Genomic DNA, 26,936 nt, shown 5'->3' on the forward strand with positions numbered 1-26,936 from the left:
GCTGAAAGAGCTTGGGCTTAGGAGCCATCAGGCCTGCGTTAGAATCTCAGCTCTGATCGTTAGCAGCTGTGAGATCTTGGGCAAGTCACCCAAGACCTTACGAAGCCTCCGTTTCCTCGGTAAAATGGAGATGCCCACCCTCGGGTGCTGAGGGGCTGGAACAGAAGAGCAGTGGGGAACGGCTCAGGCTCTGAGGACCAGCGGAGACCCCTTCTCCCTCTGCTTTCCCTGCAGCCCACAGGGGACCAGCATGGGCCTGGAGCAGCACCAAGGCCCCGCTCACCCTTCTGCCTCGGAGTCCAGATTGGAATCTGCCTGGAATCCAGGCCCAAGTGGATGCCCCTCCCTAGCTCGGGGACACCGGCAGACTCAGAGCTGGGGGGCTGAGCGTGGCGCACTGAGCAGCCCCAGCTCCTGCTGACGGAGTAACTGCTCACAATCAAAGGCTCCTGCTCCACTGGGTCCAGGTGTCAGCCCGCGAGGTTGGGAGGATTCGCCGAAGTGAGAAGCTGATGGGAGTGCAGGAGGGGCTGGCTGGGGGCACCCGCCCGGAAACCTGTTTCTCATTTCCGTTGCTGCTCGCCCCTCTCTCTGGCTGGCAGCTTTCCCGGACTAGCTGCTGACGTCAGGAGCTGCCCAGCATCGGGAGGTGTACGAGGGCTTCTGGTAGATGGGAAACTCAGGGACGGGGGCCTGTGCTTAGCTTTGGAAAATCTGTCCTCCAGGGAGCTGGGCGGTAAGAAGAGCTGACTTGTGTCGGATACTCACATATCTGAGCAGCACATCCCCATTGTAAAGATAAATAGCTCAGGGAGGTGGAGGGACTTGCCTAAAACCAGCCACACATCTGGTTGGAACCTGGCGGCATCCCACCGTCTGCAGGGCTCACCCCCAGGTAGGTCAGGACCGTCTACATCGCTGCCACACGGCAGCTGCACGTGCCGAGCACCTGGGAGGCTGGGGTCCCGTTCTTCAGACAAGGAGGTAATAGGTGCTCAAGGTTCGGGAGCGAGAATGAGAGGGAGGCTGAGCTGGAGGCTTTGTAAGCTGTAAGGAGGTGGAATATGAGACGCTGCCCTGATCCCAGGCTGGGAACAGTCTGCCTGCGGTTACTGTTTTGGGAATTGCAATTTGAAGATTTGAAACCCACTCTGGGTATAAATTTTAGTCCTGCAGCTGTGATTTGGGGCATATTACTCTGATTCCTGAGCCTCAATGTTTATTTGTAAAATGGCCATTTAAGAGTCCACCCTGTCCTGGCTGGGTGGCGTAGTTGGTGTGACATCCCATACACCAAAAGGCTGTGGGTTCGATTCCCAGTCAGGGCACATGCCCAGGTTGTGGGTTTGATCCCTGATAGAGGTGTGTGCGGGAGGCAGCTGATCGATGTTTCTCTCACACATCGATGTTCCCCTCTCTCTCTTCCTCTAAAATCAATAAAAAGCATATCCTCAGATGAGGATTAAAAAACAATAAAAGTCCACCTTGCCAGCCTGTCTCCATACTCCAAATATGTCTTCCTCCTTAGGATTACAAGTGGTTCCTGGCCCCTCAAGCAACAGGGAGCCTGAGCACCAGCACCAGGCAGCGTGGAGTGGGGGTGGGGGCAGGACAGGGCAGCCTTGGCTGGAAGAAGCAGCCCTTCCAGACCTTGCTGAGGAAGGAGACACTTGGGCTCCACACTTGAGGCAGCAGAGCGAGCAGCACTGACAGACGGTGGAGCTGGAAGCGGGGAGGGGCTTGCAGGGGCACTGCCACAGGTGATGTCCCTATTCCGCCCACCCCTAATGAAAGGCTGTGGGGGCCCGGCCGGCCCTCAGCAGGGGACCTGGGGACACCAATGCTGAATGGATCAGTAACAGCAGCGCAGGAGCCCTGCATGTGGCTGCACTCACGTATAAACTTTCCAATTGTGAAGTTCACACGGCCACAGACAGAAACCGGGCAAAAGGAGAAGGAAAACCTCCAGAATCTCACCAACCGAGACCCACCTCTTCTAGTGTTTGTGTTTCTGTGTGTATGTTTCGTAGCTGCCATCCATCGTTCCGTTTGGGAACACTTTTCATGAGCAGGTCCCTATCTTTCTACCAGTTGTACAGCACTTTATTGTTCAAAATGCTTTTGGTCTGATGTTGTCCTTTCTCGGTAAACTGTGAGGTAAGCAGGAATTACTTTCATCTGGCAGATGAGGAAACCGAGGCACAGAGTGGTTAGGTGACTTGGCCAAGGGTGCCTGGCTCGTGATGCAGGGGTGCCAGGGATAACCCTCAAACTCCTAGGCCAACGTACACACAGAGGAGACACAGAGGGAGGACAGAAAAGACAGCCCCACAATTCTCATCTCAAAATATTTAATTTTGTTTTGAAAAGGTTACATTCCCGGCTTCCCTCCCCGCCACATCACTCCGGCCCACCAGCAGTGACACACTCGCACGCACATACGCACCTAAGGCCAACGGGCTGTGCCGTTGCCGGCTGGGAGGAAGGAGTTTCCTCCTGGCCTCCTTCCCCAACACAGGTAACAAAAAGGGGCTCGCTGGAATCCCAGCTCCCAAGGGAGGACGCAGAGCCCCACACACCCTGTCACGTCACATGCACTTAGAAAAATAAAACCAAGTGGTGATCTGGCATCCCCAACACCACAAAATAGCAATATCCACCTGGAAGTCATCTTTGCCATTTTCTAGAAAAATTTATTGCACTTAATTAACAGATGTTAAAGGAGCTCTTGGCCCTCTGTGTTCCACGAAGCCGAGCTCCCAGGGCCTGGGTAGGGGGCTGCCCAGCACAAAGGCGCCCTCTTCTGCTGGCTCCCAGGCCTGCCGCCCAGCTCAGGGTGACACTTACCGAGGTTCACTGCTAAGTGCCTCCTCCAACCTCAGGATCCAGACAGGCAAACCCCCACCTTTGGCCAAGGGTGATAGTTACCCAGGCCCTCCACAAGGCTGCTGCCCATTGTGAAAGTTCTCTCCATAGGTTTATTTCTCTATCTAGATAGACATTTATTACATTCCTGTAACATGCTAGCTCACTCATGATTTGTCTGTTCGGAGGCTGCACCACGGCTGCCAGGGAACCGAAGACGGCGCTGAGGGAGGGATGGTGCTTCCCAGCCCGTCACAAACCCGGGGAGAGCCACTGACGTTGGCTCCTCCGGCCTCCAGTGCTTCCGAGATGTCCAAGATTTGGGCAAAGGAGCCTCCGTCTTTGGCTGTCAGCCCCAAGATGGAGAGGGGCCAGGAGGGAGTCAAGGAGACTCCCGATTCCATGATGGAAACTAGCAGGCACCAACCCTCTCCTGCAAGGACTCGCTTCCCTGAGCACTCCTTTTCCCCAACATGTCCACCTCCCTGCACATCTCCTTCCTGTCTCTGCTAGGCCCGGCTCAAAGGGGCTCTTCTAGAAGAGGCCAGCAGCCACATTCTTTCCAAGTAAGCACTTGGGGAAGGAACCAGCCGCCCACTGCCTGGGGGAAGGAGGGGAGGGCTGAACAGGCAGAAGGTGGGACAAAGAGGAGATGTCAGGCCATTATCCCACCCACGGGGGTCAGAACATGGACACCATTCAGAGATTAAGTCTCCATTCTTTAAAAAAAATAAAAATAAAAACACAAACCATACACTTTCTGGCCAAAGAAAATGAAGAGCTTTTACACTGGAAGCTCTTCTACTAATAACAAAATGAGAACTGCCCTCTTGGTGGGTCGCCAGACCAGAGGGAGAGTGCCCGGGCGGGCGAGCTGCCCAGGGCAGGACACTGACATGCCGGATGCAACTGCCCTGCTGTGGTTACAATAGAGTGGAAAGTGTGAACATGGTTTTTCTAGAACCACAAAACAAAGTCAGGGGCCTGGAGGGAGTCCGTGACCTCCCTTGGCCTCAGGCACCCTTGTCAAGTCCCCAGGAGAGGCGGGTATGTAGGTCCCGGAGGACCATGGCGTTCCCCTGGGTGCGGTCCACGGCCAGTGGATGGCGTCCCCAGGTCCTAACATGTTATATAGTCTTTAGGGGTCAGAGCCCGGGTCTTGGAGCTACCACTTTAAATAAAGCCAGTGGTAAACATGACCAAGTGTACCCGTCACCTCTGACCCCTCTTAACCACAGGCTGCCTGGCCCTGAGCCAGTAAACGCACCTATCTGCAGGTGCCCTGGCTGGCCACAATGAACAGAGCATTCCACAGATTTCCTCAACGCATCTCCCGGGTGGAGCAGAAGGACAAGTCCAGCCAGACACAAGAGAAAACAGCTGTGAGGTAGTGAAGCCACAGCTGCAAGGACCCCCCACATACCATGGCCAGGCTTGTGTGGGTGGCCTACATCTTCAGGGCCCCAGACTGAGGGGACTCTAGTGGATCAATGTCCCGAGAACCGGCCGTTCCGTGAGTTGTGCTGTGACCCTGGCTGGCTGTCCTGCCCAGCAGGTGGCTCTAGGCAGCTTGCACAGGGGAGGGATCTTGAACCAAGAACTGGGAAGCCCTCTTCTGCTTTCCTCTGGCCTGGCCTACACCGGAGAGCAGAGCAAGACAAAATGGAGACACAGGGCCCAGCTCCCTGCCCGCAGTGCAGGGGGCTGTGGAGGCTGGTTTTCTGAACACCATGCAGAAGGTGCATCCTGCCTCCAGGAAATTAAGCTTCGTAGATGAGGGGGGTTTTCCTTTTAAATCCAAGATCTGAGATTGATCACTGGATGAAGAGAAACAGGCCTAGAGGCCAGTCTAGTCGGACAAACAAGATTCAGGTGGTATCCACAAGTGACCTGGAGAGGAGGAGATGCAAAGGCCCCTCTCAGCTCTGTGATTAGGGCTGAGTCTGGCCGACCTGGGAGTCTCCTTCACAGCAGACGAAACAGAGACAACCGGCTGCCAGCGCCTCCTCCCTGGCTTCCAGGCCTCGGAGCCACAGAGTAAAGGGGTGTGGGAGCCAAGAATGGCTGGTGCACTTCTGCTGCAGGCTCCAGACCCAAACCCCATCCCGGGCTGCAGAGACCCCGCTCTGGTGGCCTGGTACCCATGCAGACACTATGGAGGAGCAGGCGTGTCTTTCTTCCGCTGAGGGAGATCGAAATGGATGCTTCTCTCAAACTTTCTTGGGAGGGTGAGGTGGACCACAGACAGTCCTGGAAACACCCTGCTACCTGAGAAGACGTGACAGCGATGGACTCATTCTGCGGAGACTGGCCTCAGTGGCCCAGGGTGGAGACTGAGGGCGAGCCAGGACGGCTGAGCGCCCTGGGAAAGGAGAGCTGTACTCCAGAGGTCCCTTCTGATCCAATTGGGACATCCAAGCATAGAAACTAAGGCTGAGGCACCGTCTACGTCGATTCCCTCGCGGCCTCACCAGTGAGGAGGCTGGCCCCCTGGGGAAGTTCCACGTGCGCTGGCCATGTGATAATGAAGCTTGAACATGACCACTCCTGGAGCAGGTGCGCCGCCATTGGCCCGCGAGGAGTCATGAGTCTCCACATGTGTGTGGGTTTCAGGGAGCCCTCAGGCAGAGGCTGGGGTGTAGGCAGCGCGGCCTGGGCGAGGGCATGAGTTACAAGGGCCCGTACTTGGTCTCATACTTGGACACGATGGTCTTGCACTTGCCCACCTCCTTGCGTAGCTCAGCCACCTCCGTCCGCAGGGCCGTGTTCTCCTTCTCCAGAAAGGCCGCCCGGATGGTGATCTGGTTCTCCTTCAGGCGCCGGGCGTCCCGGGACCGCTTGGCAGCCACGTTGTTCTTCTTGCGTCTCGTCCAGTACTTTTCATCCTGCGGGAAGTGTCCTCTGTTAGTCTTTCCTCTTTCCCAAGGGGAAAATACAGTGTTGGTTTAAGAGCCTCTCCCCTCCTGCCAGCACTCCACACCCCAGATTCCTCTTATCACTCATCAGAACGAAAGCGGGGACCCAGGGAAGAAGATGCATGTGCCAAGGACAGCAAGGGGCCCTCCCCTTCCCCCAGGAGGGGAAACAGCCATCTGGAGGAAGCGGTGGAGGGAAGGGGACTCCACTTACCGGGAGCCTGCTCTGTGCCGCTCCAACATAAAGCACGATCTACACCTTGCTGCCCACCGTCGTTTTGGTTATGGCTAAGGTCTGGGCTCCTGAGTTCAAGTCTCGGCTCTGTCCCTTACTAGCAGCGGAACCATGTGAGCTCCTTAACCTCTCAATGTCTCAGGTCCCTCAGCTTACAATGGGGGATGACAATAACTACCTCATAGTTGTTTGAGGATTAAATGAGTTAGTATGTGCAAAGTGCCTACTGCAGTGAGGATCACATAAAGGTTTACATTTTCATCATCATCATTATGAAAGCCTCAGAAACCTCCTGAGAGGCAGGTACAGTTGTTCCCATTTTACAAACGAGGAACCGGAGGCCCAGGCAGTTCTAGGTGGCAAAGTGGGGTCTGGACCCAGCTCTGCCTAACTCCAAAGCTTGGATGAAAAGCCCTTCCTGTGAATTTTCCATAGGAGAGGATGGAAAAACTACAGAATCTTCCTCTCCCTGCCCACCCCAACTCCTATAAAACCATCAGCTTGAAGCTGTTTGCTCGTCCCTGGGGTGGGAACAATACAACTGTCTTTGTCCTTCAAAGTGAGGGCTTGTTCAGCCCAGTTCCTGTGGCCGAGTGAGCTCTTGCCCAAAGGCTGGGCTACAGCCAGGGAAGCAAGAACATCAACACAGCCACCGGCCAGTAAGGAAACAGAGAAGCTGCAGGGAGTCACGCTGGGGCCAACCGCGACTTGACTCCCTTTCTTTCTACCAGCTGCTGCAGGGAGGAATGGCTCTATGCTCTGAACTCATGCCTTTCTAAATGGTGTCCACAAGGAATCTCCAGATAAAATCAAACGTGAGGAAGTGCAGCCCTCGGATCTTGAACCAATGCTGTACCTTCCCTTATACCAGGCGTCCTCAAACTACGGCCCGCGGGCCACATGCGGGTGTTTTTGCCATTTTGTTTTTTTACTTCAAAATAAGATATGTGCAGTGTGCATAGGAATTTGTTCATAGTTTTTTTAAAACTATAGTCCGGCCCTCCAACGGGCTGAGGGACAGTGAGCTGGCCCCCCGTTTAAAAAGTTTGAGGACCCCTGCCTTATACAGACACCAGATTACCTTCTGCTCATCAGGCACAAAGACCTTCTTGGCCTTTTTGATCATGGGCTGGGGCTTCAGGTCCTCCTCTGCAAACTTGTGCTTCCGAGGGTTGAAGAGCTCCCCGCCTGGCACACTGGAAAGGACCAGGTCGGCAGGGTCAGGATTGAAGTTCACATCCACCTCCACACAGCTGGGGTCGATGGGACTGGGCGTCTCCCTTTCCTTTTCCAGGGAGGATTCTGAAAGACACAGAGGCAGGTGGTCCTGAAGCAGCCACTGGACAGCAAAGACCCATGTCACATACCCAGATACCGGCTTGAAGCTCAATGTTGCACAGCCACTGCTACTTGGAGGGTCCAACCCCCAAGCTAGACTGGCATATGTGATTCAAATCAGTAACACAAACATAGAAAAAATACTTCCCTTTAGGAAAATATTCAAAAGGAAACAGAGGCCCTTGAAAAAGACAGGGTTTTCAGCCCCCCCCCCCAACCCCCCGAAATATTAAGCAAAACATGAAGTCATTATCCTTCTTAACTCCCTGTGGTTTCAAGCTCTGAAGTAATGAGAAACAGCTGAATCTCCGTGAACCATAATGGGTTGGGGACAGACTGAATAATGAAACAGCTTCCACAATGGACTCCCTAGAGACAGATCATTGCAGTGCTCATTTAGTCTACGACAACTCTGAAAGCAAAATGGATGTTAACCTTACTTTACAGATGAGGAAACTAAGGCTCAGAGAAAGGACATGGTTTTCCCAGGGTCACACGGAAGATAAGAGACTAAACTAAAATTTGAGTCTGATTCTGGCTGATTCCAAATCATTCTTCTCTGTCCTACCTGGCTGCCATTTTATAGTGGACATCGGATTTAAGGCACTTTCAGAATTCAAAGATTGTTAGAGATAAAGTTATTAAAAAAAAAACATAGACTGCCCAGCCAGTGTGGGTCAGTGGATGACCTATGAACCAGGAGGTCATGGTTCGAATCCCAGTAAGGGCACATGCCTGGGTTGTGGGCTCGATCCCCAGTGGGATGTGTGCAGGAGGCAGATGATCAATGATTTTCTCTCATCATTGATGTGTCTCTCTCGCCATCTCTGAAATCAATAAAAACATATTTAAAAAATAAAAAAAGACACAGACCTTTGGCCTACTTGTTCAAGGTACCAGAGGCTGACACCTAGAACCGCCATACCCCACTGCTGGGAGTTATTAACGGCTACAGCCACATTGTACACTACTTGGTAGTATCTACAAAAGCTGAATATATGCATATGTCCAATGACCCAGCCATTCTACTCCTAGGTAAATGACTATTCGAATGTACACATATATTTACCAAATGACATGTATACAAGTGTTCATGGCATTGCTATGCATAACCCCAAACCAGAAGCACCTCAAATGCCCATCACTGTGGAATGGAAACCTGTGATATCGTCATACAACGGAATACCACTTGGCAATGAAAATGAACAAACTATGCTATAGGCAACAACATGAATGGTTCTCATAAACAAAGTTGAGGAAAGAAGGTAAACAAAAGAATGCATACTGCTTATGTCTTTCCTATAGAAGGAACTGAAAAATTAAGAGGGGAGATTCTGCCTTCATTTCTTATCTGTATTGTGGTTTTTCTGTGTCATACGAGTATTCCATAAGTATGTTCTGTAAATCTATGTTGTTAGTATAAGGAGATTTTGGTGCCCACATAATTTATGTGTGTACCATAAAGCTAGCTACAGAAAGCTATACATATAAGCAAGTATAAATGTAATCAACGTAAAATAGTTGAAAACAAAAAAGAGGACATGATATACAATTCCATTTATAGAATGTTCAGTAACAAGGAAAAGGAATCTTTAGTGATGGAAATAAAGATAGTGTCACCTCTGGGGAGTAATGACTGAGTGGGGTCACAAGGCACTTTGGGAACAACAATATTCTATTTCTTGATTTGGGTGGGAGTCACATGGGTGGGTTCACTTTGTGAAGATTCACTGAGATGTATACTTATGATGTGGGCACTTTTGTGCACCATATTTAAGAACATTTACTTAAAAACAGAATCAAAGGAAAATGTTACATAGATGGTGCAAGGTACAAGATGGGGGCTCATTTTCACCTTTGCTCCCTACCCACACATGAAACCAGCCCTCTAGGACAACCAACCAGCACAAAAATGATCTGCCTTCAATGAGAATTTGGCTGAAATCAGCTGAAGCTTCTAACCCGCTTACAGGGGAAAAAACATGATAAATGGGACCACGGGGATATAGTCAGAAAAAAACAGCATGTGCTAAACTCTACATGATAAATGATTCCATTTCCTCAACAAATTGCAAAGAAAAAATAAAAAGGAGAGGGGACCCTATAGATTACTAGAGATTTAAGAGGAATAACTAAATGGAATGTGTGGGTCTTGTTTGGATCCTGATTCAAATAAACTGCAAAACAATAGCATTTATGAGACAACTTTTTCAAAATTTGAATGCTGATGAATTTATTGTCAAGTTCAGATGTAAAATTGGTGTTTTTGTTACTTGGTTGTTGTTGTTTTTGTTACTTTTTAAAAAGAACCCTTGTATTTTATATACTTATTGAAATATTTATGGCTGAAATATCTAGGATTTGACTGTAAATAATTAAGTGAGGGGAATGGAAGAGGTTACCGAAAACAAGATCAGTTATAAATTAAGAATTATGGAAGCTGAGTGATGGTTACATGGATGTTCATTAGAGTAGTCTTTTACTTTTGTATTTGAAAATTTGTCCATAATAAAAAGTAAAGTTAAAACAAAATAAAACAGAGCATGAGCACTACTCAGTTGGTTGGAGCATTGTCCTGTACACCAAAAGGTTGCGGGCTCAATTCCTGATCAGGGCATGTACGGAAGGCAACCAATCAATGTTTCTCTCTGACATCAATGTTTCTCTCTTTCTCTCTCCCCCTGCCTCCTCTCTCTCTAAAAAATCAATAAAAACATATCCTCAGTGATGATTAAAATAAAAAAATAATTTAAAAAACAGAGCATGAGAATTCTTTGGGTGAGGGTTCCCTGGGTTCCATACCAGCGTCGGGGGTCCTTCCAGGAGCCACCAGCCTACATGCCTCTAACTGAGCCTAAAGAAAGCTTTGCAGACTCCTGAGACAGGGGTCATCGGTCCTCTGGAGGGTTCATGTCCCAGGGGCATGAAAACCAATAACCAACCCCCAGAGGTAAAACAGAAAAAGGACAAGAGGACTAAAGAGAAATCCTGAAGACGATGCCTTCTTTGTGCCTGTTCCTAAGCAGTACTTGGCTATGGAGTCAGACATCCTAGGTTCAAGTACTGCCTCTACTACCCTACCAGCTGTGTGACCTTGGGCAAGTTACTTAACTTCTCAGTTTCTCACCTATAACACACAGATAATATTATCAATTTGATAAGGTTGTTGTGAGGATTACATATTAATGCCTGGCACAGAGTAAGTGCTAAATAAATGTTAGCTGGTATTATTATTATTATTGCCCAAGCTTCCCAATAATCTGTGGCAAACTGCATGGGCGGAGAGTCGGGGGTAAAGAGCTGCTCTGATAAAATGCAGAATGGGATTTCTATCCTGCAAAACCTCAGACTGGAAGATCTTGCTCCACTGTCCTGGCCACTTGCAGCACACCAACCAACAGAAAGGTTCCGACAAAACCGATGTGACTGCTATTTTTTCTGTAGACTTGGGGACTGTGCAGAAGGGTGGGGAGCAGAGGGTTTCTCCACACTGCAGGCCCACCGGGACCTCCCTGAGGGCTTCTTGTGTCTATACTGGGTGTGTAGACACAAGAATCCCTCAGTGGGAAATGGACTTCCTTAGTTAGGACAGGTGGCCCTGCCCAAAGGCTCGTCACCAACCTGTGCTGGACACAGTTTCAGAGGGCTGAAAGATGGCGTTGGAAGAGGATGGTGGGGATGCTGTGGAAGAGCTGGCAGATTCCTTTCCTTCTAGCTCTGCCACAGGCAGCAGCAGGTTCTGGGCCAGGTGGGTGGGGCTGGCAGGGATGCCATTCTCCAGCAGGAACTCGTCCAGGTCCATGTACTCCAGATGGAAGGACTCGCCATCATACGGGATGGTCTTGTCCCAGATAGGTGGCATGAGTGAGGCTGAAACGGCCATGGTGCTGGCTGCTGCGGCCTCGTCTTCCTCCAGCTTTTCCTTCCCCTTTTCCTTATCTGCAGACACAAAATCTGTGATGAGACTCCACACAAGAGGGTAATTCAATCCCAAGAGGGGAGCAGTGGGCCTCACAGGGCTGGCCCAGCTCTCGCGTCCTGATCCATCCCATGCATTTCAAGAGCCCACTGTGTTCTCATTTTAACCTGGTGCTTGACCCAGGCCCACTGGTCTCCTTCAGAGATGGCAGCATATCCTTATCCACGCTTGGGCTCCCCAGAATGCTCACCACAAGCTCTAAGGCTTAATGTGGTTAATTCAGAATGGGCTGTGGAATTAGCATTTGGAAAAGAGAGGCTACAGGGAGGAAATGGAATTTCTGAGTCTTCCCGATATCTTATCCCTGTGGTAGGAAAGGGTGATTCCTCAGGCCAAGAACTTGTGTTTTCTCCTGTCCTGTCCCTACCAGATATGCTTCTCCATAGCAACTCAGCCCAGGGCTTGAATCCCAGTTCTGCCAACCAGTTGCTGTGGTGTGTTACTTTAGCTATGTATTTAACCTCTCCCAGCCTCTGTGCCATCCATCTATATATATAAAACTCCAATATGCAAATAGACCAAATTGCAGAACAACTGAACAACCGAACAACTGGTCACTATGACGTGCGCTGACCACCTGGGGGTGCGTGCGGACCATGGTGGGCATTGGCAGCAGGAGGCAGAGTGTGGAACATGGCGGGCGTCGGCCACGGCGGGATGGTGGATCAAATGAGCGGGGGTGCCAGACCAAGGCGAGGTGCTGGTCGCTGTCATCGGGGCGAGCCTCTGGTGGTTACTGAAAATTCTTTGCTCCCACGCACCATGGTCCCACCTGGTGCTCGCACCTGCTGCCGGCACCGGCCCCACTTACACCCGTTGCCGGTGCTGGAGCTGCTGCTCGCACCCGCTGCCGGCGCCCAGCGCCAGCCCCGATCACTCGGCGCTGTCAGTGGGTACAAGCAGTGGCTGCTGGCCCCGATCACCCCTCAGGGCTTCTCCACCTCTCCCTGCTCCTGAGGGGTAATCAGGGTCGGCAGCCACCACTCACACCCACAGCCGGTGCCAGAGCCACCACTCGCACCTGCTGCTGGCGCCCGGTGCCTATCGCTTGGCGCCATCAGTGGGTGCAAGCAGCAGCTGCCGGCCCTGACCACCCCTGACATCTTCTCCACTTCCCCCTGCTCCTGAGGGGCGATTGGGGCAGCAGCCGCCGCTCGTACCTGCTGATGGCAGCGCCAGCCCCAATCACTCTGCGCTGTCAGTGGGTGTGAGCAGGGCCAGTGTCATCAGCACATGGGAGTGGTGGCAGCAGGAGCGGGGCTGCTGGCAGACGGGGGACCAGGAGCTACGTCAGGAGGTGCCAGGCAGGGGCACAGAGAATGGACTGAGACCTCCCCCTGTGCCCACCGCAGCCTTGCAGCCCCCATAGAGCACATGAAGTCCTTTCAAGGTGCATGAATTTGTGCACTGGGCCCCTAGTTGTATATAATAAAGTTTTCTCTTTGGTGTAGACTAGAGATAACATATGCAAGTGTCTTATATAGTTCCTGGAAAATGGCAAGTATTCATTACTACAGTGAGCTCATTGATTCTGAGTCTGATTCATTTCTAGATTTCAGGGCCAACACAGGAGCAGGCTGACCATGGCCTATGGGAAAATTTGCATACTGAATGAAGAATGCTGGAGCTGTCTTTTCAGAACCTTTTCAGAGCAACAATTTCAAGAGAAGTTTATCCCTGACTAAGCAGAGAAGACTGAAGGCAAGTTTTCTGGGAAGGAGAAGGCAGAACTTAAGAAGAAAGCTTGCTCCCATTCAAAGCAAAACTAATAAATTAGCAGGGACTGAATCTCACCTAAATTGTCTCAGTCAAAAAGTTACCTGTGTGGATATTAAAGAAAGAACAAATTAGGGGAAAAAGACAAGAGAGAAATGTGACAAGGTTGAAAGGAAATCAAAGTGACAGGGAGGATAATCGGGGAAGTGGGAGATAAAATCATGACAAGTTCATACTGGGTTTTCAAATCGAGGGAGACAACTTTGCACTCTGGATTCTGAAGTGAAAAAGAGAAATCAAATATAATTATGGTGGAAATAAACCAGTCATACATGGACTCACAGACCTTAGCCGGCCAAAAAGCCTATTGGTCCAATAAAAATGGACACACCAGTGGGTTAAGAAGGTGGAGGTTTTGACAAATAGAATTTGGTAATGGCTTCTAAGACAAATTAACCTGAATGCTTGCAACTGTTTTCTGTACCAGGCTTTGGTTGAAAACCAAATGGGAAGTAAGAAAGCCAAGCTTTGGTGGGCTGGGTGGGCCAGATGGCCTGGCTGTTCTGCTCCCGGAGATCCTGACCTACATTCTGTTCAGATCCACATTGGGTAGAGTCATGGGGATCAAAGGAGACAGGAGAAGGAAGGAGATAGAAAAACAGCCACACCGAAGGACAAGTAACAGTAAGTTCCAGGTTTTGCCTGGCCTAAGCAATTAAGGATATTTTAAACCAATATTTTTAGAAAATGGAGTTTTAATTGTAAGAGATGATAAAGAATTAGGCCCATCACTCGGGTCACAGGGATTGGCATTAGTGGTTGCCAGTGATACAGTAAAAAGCACCAGGCTGAGAGTTATAAGGCCTAGCTATGTGACCTTGAAGAAGTATCCCCCTTCCTTTCTGAGCTTCAACTTCCCTTATCTGGGAAGTGGGGATAATACTCTATAGGACTGCAGTGGAAGACTAAATAAAACAGGAATTCTGTCAAAGTGCTTTATGAGCATTCTGCTAACGTAGAGTCACTGTTACGGATGGCTCTTATTTGGCAATCTTGAACCAGAGCCTAACAGACGTGTGTACCTGTCCCGGCAGCTCGTCTCAGCCACAGAACCGGAACGAAGCATTGCCTTAAAAACAAAAGGGTCGGTGCACATGAAGTCCCAAAGGGGAGGAGAATGCCTGGTCTCACCTGATATGCTGAAGCTATTTATAACCCAATGGAGACAAGCCATAGGAATGGAAGCCTCAGAACACACCAGGAAAAGAGAGATGGCATTTTAAACAAGAAAATTAATTCCCCAAGACAGGTAATTCACAGAAGGCCTATTCCACCTCAAATCCCTAAACTACACTGATGGTCTTGGAAATTCAAAGGTCTCAGATTGAAACCTCCACCTAAAACCACAATAGGTGGTGCTCGGCTGCTCCCTGAACCTCATGTTCCCAGGCCAGAAAAACAAGGCCAAACCTGCTTTCCACACAGGCCCCAGGGACCTGTGTGGCCTAGGGAACAGGATGAAGCTCAGCTCTGCCACTGTGGCCCCAAGTCTAGGGTCAATCCCAAAACACCAGGTGAAGGGCCCTATTCTGATCTTCATCCCTCACCTGCCTCGCCCCCCTCTCCACCTTAGAAGGTGCCTTGGCACCCCTCCCCCACCTCAGCAGCAGCCTGAGACACACTTCCAGAAAACCTCCAGTGTGCGCCTAGGAGGGGGGAGGGAGGCAGGTCCTCCTCCCAGGAGGGGGCAAAGCCACATGCTGAAGACAACCTGCCATGTAAATCAGCGCTCCTCAAACTTGAGTGGACTTTGGAGTCACGGAGGTGGGGTACTCCTGAAGGTGCGGACTCCTGGCCCAGGAGCTGCAGATTCGGTGGGTGATGGGTGGCGCCCAGGAACCGGCATTCTAAACAAGCATCCCAAGTGGTTCTGATGAAGCTGTCCCCGAGAAGGCGCCCAGGAGCGTCACCTAAGGGGCTGCTGCGACCCGCTCCCGCCTGCTCAGCAACCCCGGCACCCCGCGCGCGCTCAGCTGCCCCCAAGAACCTCCTCACCACCACCCTTCTCCTTCCGGAGCCTTTTTCCGCCAACGCCCATCTGACCCAACCTCTCTCAATTCCCCCCGGCCTGCTCCCAACCTTCTCGCCTCGCCTCGCCCACCAGGCCCTCCGTCATCCCAGGCCCCGAGCCCCGCAGCGGGACCACTGCGCCCAGACCGCCGACCTCCCGGCCCCGCCCCCATAAGGCCCCGCCCCTGCAAGACCCCGCCCCCGGGCACGCGCCGACCCCCGCCCTCACCGAGGCGCGCCTCGCGCGGGGGGTTCTCCATCAGCTTCCTCAGGACCAGCGGGAAGGAGCCCGGCAGGCCCCGTTCCCCAGCTGCGCGCCCCGGACCTGGGCCTGGCCCCGCCTGCGGCTCCACAGGCGGCTTCTTTCCGCCGCCCGTGTCGGACATCGTGCTCCGCGCTCCGCTCGCGCGCCTCGCCTCCCCCGCCCGCCCCCCGAGAAAGGCCGGAGCCGTGCGACCCGCCGCAGCTGCCAACACGGGCAGCTACTGCGCAGGCGCCCAACAGCTCCCCCGCCTCCCTCCATCCCTACCCCGCCAGTGGACTAGCTCTGGGATATTCATTATTCATGAGGCCAGGCCAACGTCCCCAGATCGTGGCCTTGGATTGGCCCACCCAGCGAGGAGGGCGGGAGCAGCCTTCTGAGCCGTGATTGGTTCGGCTGACGGGGTAAGTGAGACACGTGCGGGGCCAGGTGAGGAGCAACGCCAGAGGCCCCGCCCCGCCCTCCCGGGTCACCTGATTGGCGCCGGCTGGAGTCTGGGCCGTAGGCCTTCTTCGGCGGCAGCTCCTTCCCTTCCACCAGAGGTTTCACCTTCGCCTTCCTCTTCATAACCCCCACTCTCCTCCCAGACCATCGTGGCCGCTCTCTTTTCCCTCTCATCCCAATCTCGCCGCCTTCGGGAGTCGACACGGGAGGGAGGCGGGGCTGGGAGCGGCCGGGAGGACCTATCACAAAGCCTGTTCGGGCCGCCAGGCCCGGCCTCCGCAGGTCACGTGGAGCCCCAGCCGAGTCCAGTCGCTCGGGGAGGAGGAGAGAGGAGGAAGTCGAGGAGCAGCCAATGGAGGGCGGGGGCGGGGCCCGAGTCCGTGCACGAGGCGCAGCACGTGCGGCCTGCTGCGGGGACGGGAGGGGTGGGGCGGCGCGGGGCGGGCCTTTTGTCCCGGGTACTGCCCGGGGTCGTGGGGCCGGGACAAGGAGTCGAGCTTGCACCCCTCCTCCCTCGCGACCCAGAGGTTGGCTGAGGGCAGGGCGGGGGTGGCCCGAGCCGGAGCAGGCTTGGCCGCCGCTGAAGGGGGTGTCGGGTTCCTCACGGATCCCTGTTTCTGGTGCGGGCGTGGCGGCCAGATAAACAGTAGCGTGGCGGGAGCATTCCTGAGGCCGGGGCGGGGCGGGGTGGGGTGAGGTGAAGGGGAGAGGAGGGCCCAGCTCTGAGCCAAGGGCTGGGGTACAGTCTGTTGTCCTCCCACTAGCTTTTGGACCGGCTGTGACCTTGGGGAAGTCCAGTTGCCTCCCTTGAGCCTGTTCCCTCGCTCACGGGGTTGGACCAGATACTCTCTAAAGCCCGAAACACTGAGCTCTGCAAGTCTGTTCCTCTCCAGGACCTCCCATCCTTATCTTAGGGACAGGAAACAGAAAACAAGCTCCTCGGCAGAGGGGGCCGGTGACCCCCCCGTGGGAAAACCACCTCTGAACAGGCAAACACTCCCTGGGCGTTCCTCAGGCCGCGACACGTGTGAGGGGCGCACACGCGTGGAGACACTGCAGGAAGCTGCTCCGAAGCGGCGCCCACAACTTTGTCCCTCGTTGCAACAAACCCCACTCTGCTTTGCACCCAGACAGTACAAGCCTCCGCCTGCCTGCACTCCCAGAGGGCCGGACTTCGGCTTGTTGATCCTGTATCTGCCAAAGGCGGGGCGCTGGGAACGGAGGACGGCGCCCCGGGTTCACCGGGAGGGGCGTGGCCGCAACGCCCAGCTCGCTGGCCGCCGTCCCGCTGATGCAATGAGAACGCTGCTGGGAGCGGGGCTCCCCGACAGGCTGGGAAGGTGGTGGTCGGGGCAGGGTGATGGGGTCTGACTCCAGAACAACCTCGTTAGGCTTCGGTCACTGTCCGGCTTGATACTAGCCAGTTGCTTCCTTTCCTTATATGTCAAATGGATCCACCTTGTGCAGTGGTGGGCAAACTCATTTGTCAACAGAGCCAAATATCAACAGTACAACGATTGACATTTCTTTTGAGAGCCAAATTTTTTAAACTTAAACTATATAGGTAGGTACATTGTTATTAACTTAATTAGGGTCCTCCTAAGCTGGCCTTTGCTAAAAACTCAAGGGGCCAAAGAGCCGCAGGTGGCTCGCGAGCCGCAGTTTGCTGACCACTGCACCTTGTGGGTCCTCTGTAGGCCAATGTATGTAAAATGCACAATCGGAAACCTGCAACAAATGGTCGTTTTCATAATTTTTATAAAACTAAAAAGAAATAAAACTAACAGGTACACATCCACTGCCTGGTGTATCCATTATCCTGGAGGCCAGCCCAGGGCCCATGTCCCTCTCATTTTAGTGGAAACACGAAATCTGTTGTGTTGCAGGGTGAGTGGGAATTCTGTACGTGGCTAAGATATCTTTAGGTGAAACGGACCTAGAGGTTTTTAGAAACACTTTAAAGAAGGATCTAAGGGAGATTGATTGAAACAATATATGAAGCTTTCTTTTTTATAATAGCTACTTTGGTGAAAAAGAGACTTTACTGGGTTAGAGTCAAATGTGTATTTTCGTGGTTGATGTAACATTGTGGAAGGGGCAAAATAATTCTCAAGGTATTAGGGCGGATTTATAAGATAACAGTGGAAAGTTACAGCATTTGCTTACAACAGGAGTGGGATGTATTAAGGATAAAGATTGAGATATTGTTAAAGCTACAATTATCCAAAGGGGAAAATGCCTACTCCACTCATCATCCAGCCTGGAGCAACTAGCCTACCAAGCCCAGTTATCTGTGAGGCACTGGTGAGAAGCAAGGCAAGCAGGTTAAGGCTTCAAACGTTGGTTTTGATTTGGTTCTCTGTTCATGTACTGACACTCCCCAGAGAGGGTTTTTCCCCCTGGATAACCACAGGGTAAATGGTGTGTCACAAACACTGCAGGAACACCACAAACATGTTCTCTCTCGTGCCTGCTTGCAAGCTGGGAGGTTAGCTACATCGCCGGCTGGCAGCCTTCAGCAGCGCCGTCCTGGAGGCGGGAGCCATTCTGTTCTAGTCTTCCTTCTCCAGCTGACCCGCCAAGAGCCACAGCCGCCCCCTCTACCTCCGGTTCCTGCCAACGAAGTGCAACCTTGCCCCTTCTCTTAGGGGAGAGATAAATGTTGTGAGATGTAATTAGCTAATTTCCAGTGTTTGTGAGCCCTTCCAGGGAAACCACCTCTGTAAAAAGAACATGTGATTACGTGGTTAAGGCTTTAAAGGTATGAAGTGGCACCTCGGAGTTCTTTAGTAATAGGTTTTCAATGCAGCCACTCCTTGAGGAAAGCGTGGTCCTGGGGACAGCTTTGTGGGCTTGGGGGGCCGACCGAGGTAAAATCTCCCCTCGGGCCCTTGCCGTTTGGTTCAGTGGATAGAGCGTCGGCCTGCGGACTGAAGGGTCCCAGGTTCGATTCTGGTCAAGGGCACATGCCTGGGTTTTGGGCTCGGTTCCCAGTAGAGTGCGTGCAGGAGGCAGCCGATCAATGATAGTCTCTCATCATTGATGTTTCTCTCTCTCTCTCCCTCTCCCTTACTCTCTGAAATAAAAAAAAAATTATGTTTAAAAAAATAATAATAAAATAAAATCTCCCCTGGGATGCTGACCAGCCATGTGACTTTTCCTGCCTAAGCCGTAGTTGTTTTCTCTGGGAGACAGAGATGGGTATGCTTACCTCACGAGTGGTTGTGAGGATTAAGTGTGAGAAACAGTGACAAGTGCTCGGCTGGAACCGTGTGGCATGGAGTGGGGGTGCGTCCACCCGGCTGCTGTTGGGCCTGGAGTGGCATTATTTGGGGCGTGGGGACAAGGCTGTGCGGTTAAGGTTGGCTTCCGGAGTCTATGCTGAAGCATCCTTGAGCTGGGCTGGCTTTAAATTCTACTCTTTCATGTTCCAGAAACCTGCTAACCAACCCAAGCTTAAAACTTAACTCAATTCAATTGAGCAGATGCAGAACAAGTGCCTTTCATGAAGCCATTACACCAGTTTGGAGTATCATTTAAACTCAGAGTTTAGAGGAGCTAAAACTCCAGCGTGGGAGCCCCATAATGATCTCTTTCGCCCCGTATTCAGTGTCTAGCAAGACAGGACCATTCCGTCTTTCGACTTTACTGAAACATGTGCTCTGAGTCTTGTGTGTGTGAAAACAGGGCAATAGTAAGGCTTCCGTTGAGCTCTAACAAAGCCCAGTTCTCTGTGTGCTTTGCCAAGACCAGATGCAGGAGAGTACAAAGCTTTGTTCCAGGTGGTAACTCAGTAAATATTTGCTGGCTCGTTTGTTGTTGGTGCCGGTTAACAAAACCTTTCAGAGCCAAGTCATATACATTTGGAACGTTACTCACATGAAATAACAGTCATTGTGTTCCACAGTCGAACTTGGAATAACGTGGCAAGTCCCCCAGCACCAGCCTAACCAACAGCTGCCCGCTTTCGAGCCACATGCCTGTGGCAGTGGTTTGCGCCTTGGTCTCCGTGTGTTCTAGGGCAGAAGTGGTGGGTGAAGGCCCTTCACTAACTCTTGTCCATCTCTTCAGTCCTCTCAAGAGCACTGATTTCCTGTTTGGCTTGCATTTGCCCACTCCCAGGGTTCAGATGGATTACAGATGGAGAGCTGCCCCAAGAGGGCCGTTTGCAGAGCGAAGCCCTCAGCTCCAGTCTCTGCCGTCTCAACAGCCACTGCCTGGCGGCCAGGGATGCTCCTGTACGAGCCGTGTTGGTGGTGCAGCGGCAGGGTGTGGGCTCCAGAGCCGGCCATTAGGGTCTGATTCCTGGTTTGACCACTTCCTAACCGTGTGACCTCAGGCGAGTTACTTAACCTCTCTGTGCCCGAGTGGCAGAGGTACAGGAGGCGGTTCAGGCACACTGCATAGCAAATGCTCGATTGAAGTTAACTCTTAGTACAATTCCATCTTGAATCGTTCTGGGACTTCCCCACTCCTTTCCACCTTCCACTTCCCTGGGAATAGGGGTGGGTGGGTGGGGCCTAGCAGACAGGGCGATGACAGCCTCACAGCCTTTATGACCTTCAGGGCCCTGCAGGCTCTCCCTGTTCCGGGTCCCTCCAACCTCACCTCGTCCTCCTCTCCCCGCCTGCTCACCTTCTGCAGCCACAGTGGCCTTTTATTGCTCAGACACGTGTCTCTCCTGCCCCCGGAAAGGGCCTTTGCAGGTGCTGTTCCCTCAGCCTGAGCGTTCTTGGCGCAGCCGGCTCTCCCTCACTTCCCAGGCCTTGGTTTACATGTGACCCCCCTCGGAGACGGCCCTGACTCCTGATGGCTGACTGTCCTTTCCCAGGGAGCGCAGCTGCCAGGCGGGCGCCAGGGGCCGTGCACGTCTCATTCACCCCATGCCACCCGTGTAGCCAATGTTCGATAAGCAAAGGATGAAAAAGCAAAGGAGGACCGAAGAGGTGCTGCGCCGAGTCTCGGTTTCAGAGACCCTGGGGCCCTGTGGGAGGGCGGAGCCTGGAAGCAGGCGGAGAGGGGTTGGCACCCCTCACAACCGTGGCCTTCCCGTCTCTGAGCCTTGGCCTCCCCATCTGTAGAACTGATCGTGACACCCCCCTTGCAAAGCCATTTCGAAAGCGGTGATGTCAGAGCACTTAGCACGACACCCAGGAGCAGTGGCCTTCGATTCAGGATGCATTCCTGGAGCAGCCTGGCCTTGGGTCAGGCCCCGTCCAAATGCAAAGCCATCTGGAAGGGGGCTTCTGGACACTGCGGTCAGTTCCTGGCCCCGGTGAGATTGAGTTTCTCAGATTAGGGACAGGGGACAGGTAGAGAAGGCAGTCGGGTCCCTAAGGTTGGAGCAAGGAGAGAGGCTGGCCAACCTCTGAGTGCATTTCCTCAGCATTTAGAAGGTAGTAGTAAGGGTTAAGGGAGCTAAGGCTTCCAGCACATAAGGCTTCCTCCACCTCCTCTTCCCTGAAAGAAAACGCCAAGATCTCTCGTCTTTGCCTGCTACCCCAGGCTGGGAGTGGAGGCGACCGCATGGACCTTACTGAGGCTGACCTCAGGTCAGCCCGGCTGCAGGGAGTCCACACTCTCGGGCCATTGAGCTCAATCCTCCAAGAGGAAGCTACCCAGGCTCCTCCTCTGCCCCACTGTCTCTGTCCCAGGAAGTGCCCCTGACTTCCGGCCTGTCATCATTCAGCTGTTTCCCTGGCCAGTCCAGCGGGGCTGATGGCACCCTGTCCCCAAGAGCCTCAGCACACGTTTCCAAGGAGACAGCACAAACTTGCAACATTCAGTTGTTTTAAGGAGGCTATTCACCGGAAGGAGGGTAGAAAGAAGGACGTGAGGGTCAGATTGCAAACGTGATGTTGGTGGAAGGAGCATAGTGCCCGGCCCAGCTGCTCTTTGCCTTTCACAGAGAAAACGGCGTGGCGCGTCACAGTTTGCAAACACTTTCACATGGGATAACACGTGATCCTGGCAACAAGCCAGTGGAGCAGGTATTCTTTCCCCCATTTTTACAGATTGGGGATGGAGAGAGAGAGAGAGATGTGTCTAGGACACCCTACTAGGTGGCCCACTCGTGATTCTAGTAGGAGCTCCCTGAGGTGGGGACGCTGCCTGGCCAGCTCACAGTGGAGGCCTTGTTCAACCTGTGGGTGTGTTTCAGGCTACATGGCTCCTTGGAAGGCCCGAGTGACCAAAGCTGGCGGAAAGATGGGGGACCAGCCTCTGAGCACAGCCAAGGCCCTCTAGGGTGAGGTAAGGGAGGGGTGTAGAGAAGCAGGGTCCTTCCAGAAGCTGGAGAAGAAAGAGCGAGTGAGCAGCCTGGAACAGAATCCTGGAAGAGGATCCTGGGGAGAAAGGGCAGGAGTGGAAACAGGAAGGGCTCAGAGACAGAGGGGAAACTGAGTCAGGGCTTGGGGTACAGACCACCCTTTTGCTGGGCGTGGATTTCTCTGCCCACAGGAAAGTTGGTCACACTGGTGGCCCAGAGTGTGGGGCGGCCAGGTGGCCATTGAGACCTGGAGCCCGGCCAGCTCTGCTAGACAAAAGCTGCTTCCCTAGGGACAAGGACGGGAAGCAGGCGGGGTGGGAGGCACGCGGGAGAGGGAGAACCCCAAGGCCGCTCTCAGGGAGCGTCTTTGAACTAGAAAGCCAGAGGCTGTCGGGAGAGCAGTCTCGGGAGAGCACACCTGGAATTTCTCCCACGCCACTCCCCTTCCCCTGAAATTCCTTCACTCTGGATCCAAGCTATGCTCTGCACGTGACCTAAACGTGTGTGGAAGCAGTCACGGGGCTGGAGAAAGCGAGGCGTTTGTAAACAGGCCGCAGCCCCCCACGAGAAACCTGCCCTTCCTTCTACATCCCGGCAAAGGGCAAGTGACCCTGAGGGCAACTGTTTCCGGGGCAACTGGCCCCTCCGCTGCCTTCCTCTGACTGAGGTCCGAGCCAGAGTAGGGGACCCAGAGGAAGAAGCAGCTTCATCAACAACTTGGAGCACTAGCTCCGTGATGGCTAGAAACTCCAGCGCGGTGTGGCGTGCGCGCTCTTTTTACCAAGGTATATGGCCTTTCCGGTAGACTTATTTTTATAAAAGATTTGGAGAGTTGGAGCTTTGGAAGTGGTGATTCCAGGTTGGGGCAAGAATGTGGGCGAGGTCTTTGTGGGTGCACTGACCCCTCATTTTATCTCCCCCTTGGCATCTGTCAGTCCCACGGGGCCTCATGCTTCTGACCCTCAGTGAGATAGCACCTGGAGAAGGGACAGGAGGTGGCCTGAGACACTGGTCCACACCCCTCCACCCACCCAGCCTCTGCAGACAGCTGATCCTCAGCCAGGGCTCGCCAACACTTGGCCAGGCTCTGGCCAGGACCTCTGGCAAGTCCTCGCAGGGCTGGGCCCGACTCTCTCATCCCTAGTGAGTGATGGGGATTTTCCGGCTGTCACAGGGTCTGCGGACCAGCTGGGACCGGCGACCAGCAGCTGCTGCCACCCTTCAAAGGCCTTGCTATCCTCATCGGAGGAGGAGCAGCACCCCGAGTTGCCCCCACAACCCTCCCCTGCCCCGCTCGGAGCTGTCCCTGCAAGCCGCTCCCTGCGCGTGCACGGGGCCATCCTGGACCCCCACCTTCCCTGGGTGCCTGGACCGAGAAGCTAGGGCCCCACCTCCTGCTTCCGGAAGGCCTTCAGCTTCACCCCCCCACACGGCCGTTCAGAGGTGGCAAGAAAAAGTCAGCTGCGACTCATCCGCCAGGCTGAGCTGAGGGTGTCCTGAGGAGATGGGCTTCTCCCCGTGAGCAGCAGGGTCCTGAGTGCGAGGAGGGCACAGGGACTCCCTCCCGTGCTGCCCGCCTCCGAGGGGGGCCCAGGCCGCCCCAGCAGGAACCGCAGGTGTGGTCTGAGGAGCTGGGGCCTAGAGCTCTGTGAGAGCCCACAGAGACCCGGCCCTGAGCTCTGGGACCCACCTTTCTCTCCTCAGGCAGCGTCTCCTCCGAGCAGAGCCTGCGCCCCTCTTTCCCTGAGCCCGCTCCCCGAGGGGTGAGAGAGGGCCTGGGCTTCGCTGTCTGTCCTTAGGCTCCAGAGTTTGGGAGGGGGCTGGGAGTCCCGGGGATGAAGCCCCATGGGGACATCCAGGCTACCTGGTGATGAGACACGTCAGTTGCCAGCACAGCAGGATGAGGCAGCGGCCTGAGAAAGGTCGCCTGAGGGGACCCCGGGGCTCCTAAGTCAGACTCAGGCCGCAGAAGACAGCTGGGCTCCTTTAAAGGCGCCCGGGCAGCTTGAGCAGTGGGGACCTGGTGTGAGCCCCTCACAGCTTGGAGCAGAAGAGAGTGGGAGGAACATTTACCAGGGGATTCGCCCGAGCAGGTGGCCCCCAAAGCTAGCCGTGGCCTTGGGTTTCTCAGGCAGGACTTGGGGGACACCTGGTGCTGGCCGCGGGCTCTGCCCCTCCGTCCACGCCCTCCTCTGCCGGCTCCCTCGTCCCGTGTTTGCCTGTGGTATCCTAGGAACGCGGGCTCTGAGCCTGTGGTCCTGTTACATAACAGCTTCCCTCCCATCCATGGGCTCAGCCCTCCGGCGAGCAGGAGCTGAAGCAGGCGCGTGGAGGAAGCCTGCCCTCCAGGCAGGAGGCTGCCCGAGTCCACAGTCTCTGCCACCCCAACATGCAGAGGGAGGGCACTGAACAGGCAATTGCATCCAGCGCATTCCCTCGGCAGGGCCAGAGGGCCCTGTTCTTGGCCCACGTGAGCACAGCACCTGTCAGTGGCCACACACTGGTGGCTTCCGCAAGCTAGCAGGCGGAGGGGCAGTCCCCGAGTTGCAGTGCCCCCCCCCCCCCCCCCCCGTGTCTCTCTCTGCACCCCAGCCCTTCCTCCTGCTCAGGAAGGGACCAAGGGCCAGTAGACCCTGCTGGGGACCCTCGCTAGGTTGGCGATGCCTGTCCTGCCACTGTGTCTGTGGCTGCCCCCAGCCCCTTGGGCACCTGGGCGGCCAGCCAATGCCGGCCACCTCCGTTCCTACCTGTCCTCTTCTCTGGCCAAGGCAGAGAGTGCTCCAGCAGGGACTTGAGGACCTCAGGCATGTCCATGGCGGGGGCCACCCCGATCCGGTCGCAGCTCGACATGGCCCGGCAGGAGGAGCTTGCTCTGGGAGTTTAGAAGCAGCTGGAGAGGCAGAAGCTGGCCTGGGAGCCACAGGCTCCGGAGGGGGGCGGGGCGGGAGCCGGAGGCAGCCAATGGGCAGCATGGACCCTGGCCCGCCCATCCACCCCCCAGATTGGCCACCTGCCAGCCCTGGCTGCAGCCAGGCCTTCCCTTCCCGCTGCCTGGCAAGGCAGCCTGGCCTCGTGCCAGCTGCAACCCGTGGAGCCACTGCGCCAATCCTCTGCCAGGGAGCCCGTGCTGTTATCTAACTTTGCTAAGGGAAGTTCTCCCCTCAGGCTGGGCGCCATGACCAGGGCCTGCCAGGTGAGAACCGGGAGCCAGCTCCATGCCCACAGTGAGGCGCACCGCCCCATCAGGCACACTGGGCAGAGGAGCCCGGTGCAGCGGAGGGCAGGGCCTGCCGTGGAAACCAGCTCAGCTGGGAGGTGAGACTCGGCACTGCAGGCAGCTCAGCACAAAGGAGAAACTGTGTGTTGGCATTTACGGGCGCATGAAGGCGCATCATGCGGTCATCTGCGGGCTTGTGAGCCTCCCGGGGTTGTTTGTGGGTTTTGAAGCTGATCCACATGTGCCCGGCTAGGTGCACGGGTGTGCATGTGGCATGCATCATTGGGGCTTTCTACCATCTGCAGAGCCTGAAGTCTGTTCTCCTAAGACAGTGGTCGGCAAACTCATTCGTCCACAGAGCCAAATATCAACAGTACAGCGATTGAAATTTCTTTTGAGAGCCACATTTTTTAAACTTAAACTTCTTCTAACGCCACTTCTTCAAAATAGACTCGCCCAGGCCGTGGTATTTTGTGGAAGAGCCACACTCAAGGGGCCAAAAAGCCGCATGTGGCTCGCGAGCCGCAGTTTGCCGACCATGGTCCTAAGGGAAGTGACAAAACCTGCGGTCTGGTCCCTCTAGTCTCCCGGAGAGGGAAGGAGGGGCAGGTGGGAGGGGGCAGCTCTGCAGACCTGGCTCAGGCTTGTCCTGGATGATGTCCTGCTTCCCAGCCCATCCTAGGAACCTCGGTGACAACTGGCTCTTTGCTGTAGTCCTCTCCCTGGTCCTCTCACCAGGGTGCTGGCCTCTGTGGTCCCCAGGCCACTGAATGTGTGGTTGAAGCCAAGGTTCTGTATGTCACCTTCCACAGAAGACCAACATCAGAGTAGGGGTTGTCAGCTGTCAATCATGCCACACACTGATGTGGGATCTTGAACAAGCTGTGCAGACCCAAGTCTGCGTCTCCAGGCCAAAGCTGCTGGACATTGTGACCTTCGGCTGGGGCTCTGGCTCTGACGCTCCAGTTGGATGCAGTAAGCAGTTGCTTCCTTTACTGTAGCTGATCTCTCTGCAGTCCTCCCCTGCTCTCCAAGATCCCACTTCGCACAGAATCAAACTCCAGGAACCTTTCCTGGCCTCTTCCAAACAGCCCTCATCTTATCTTCTAACGACCCTCCCTCCCTTCCTAAGGGCCCTCCCCAAACCATGTTCTTTTCCCAAATTAATGAACAATTAATGTCAATTTTTAAATTTAATAAAACAGTATATGGCTCAAAGCTCAAAACTTTTGATAAAGGTATCCTTTAAACATGTCATGTCTATCTCAGTCCCTCCTCCCCACGCCCCTTCTTCGTAACTAATTTAATTTTGTGTTTAGCCTTCTAGTGCCCTTTGCCTCTGTGAGCCCGGGGCGAGGACACGAGGACGCGGTGGCCCGGTGTGCAGGCTGCCTGCACTTGTAGGCTGGGGCTGACTGAGGCTGAGCTGGTACAGTAACCACTCCTTGGCCAGAGAACCCTGTCACGTGCAAGGTAGGCTTGCCACAAAGTTGGAGTGGGTAGGTGCCCACGGAGCGTGATTTCAGAGGCAATAGGACGTACCCTACATGTCTCAAAATACCCACTGGCTGCACGACATTTCATTCTCAGAGATCGTTCCTGCGAGCTCTCTGCAGACCCCTTCAAT

At 54.1% G+C, this 26,936-nt stretch overlaps 1 protein-coding gene across 3 annotated transcripts; it reads right to left on the reverse strand.

Annotated features, from left to right (window-relative positions):
- Positions 1 to 1,853: 1,853 nt before the first annotated feature.
- Positions 1,854 to 24,995, reverse strand: TEF (TEF transcription factor, PAR bZIP family member). Of its 3 annotated transcripts, none has more exons than XM_079774422.1 (4): positions 24,840 to 24,995; positions 10,975 to 11,292; positions 7,097 to 7,317; positions 1,854 to 5,750 (listed from the first exon to the last, which is right to left on the reverse strand). In XM_079774422.1, exons 1-4 carry the CDS (start codon positions 24,940 to 24,942, stop codon positions 5,535 to 5,537), a joined length of 858 nt encoding a protein of 285 aa, XP_079630548.1. In that variant the 5' UTR covers positions 24,943 to 24,995; the 3' UTR covers positions 1,854 to 5,534. The 3 variants fall into 3 exon arrangements, with proteins under 3 accessions (XP_079630548.1, XP_079630546.1, XP_079630547.1); XM_079774420.1 differs by lacking the exon at positions 24,840 to 24,995 and adding an exon at positions 15,348 to 15,634; XM_079774421.1 differs by lacking the exon at positions 24,840 to 24,995 and adding an exon at positions 15,854 to 17,139 and having other exon boundaries at positions 1,855 to 5,750.
- Between the last annotated feature and the right edge of the window lie 1,941 nt (positions 24,996 to 26,936).

Source organism: Cnephaeus nilssonii (genome assembly GCF_951640355.1).
Source record: "Cnephaeus nilssonii genome assembly, chromosome: 6".
NCBI classification, from domain to species: Eukaryota; Metazoa; Chordata; class Mammalia; order Chiroptera; family Vespertilionidae; genus Cnephaeus; species Cnephaeus nilssonii.

Coding starts and splice junctions, on each gene's coding strand:
- TEF (XM_079774420.1), bottom strand. CDS start 15,504: ATGTCCGACACGGGCGGCGGAAAGAAGCCGCCTGTGGAGCCGCAGGCG. Junction 11,293..15,347: donor CCCGCGCGAGGCGCGCCTCG/GTGAGGGCGGGG, acceptor TTGTGTCTGCAG/ATAAGGAAAAGGGGAAGGAA. Junction 7,318..10,974: donor TGAAACTGTGTCCAGCACAG/GTTGGTGACGAG, acceptor TGTGTCTTTCAG/AATCCTCCCTGGAAAAGGAA.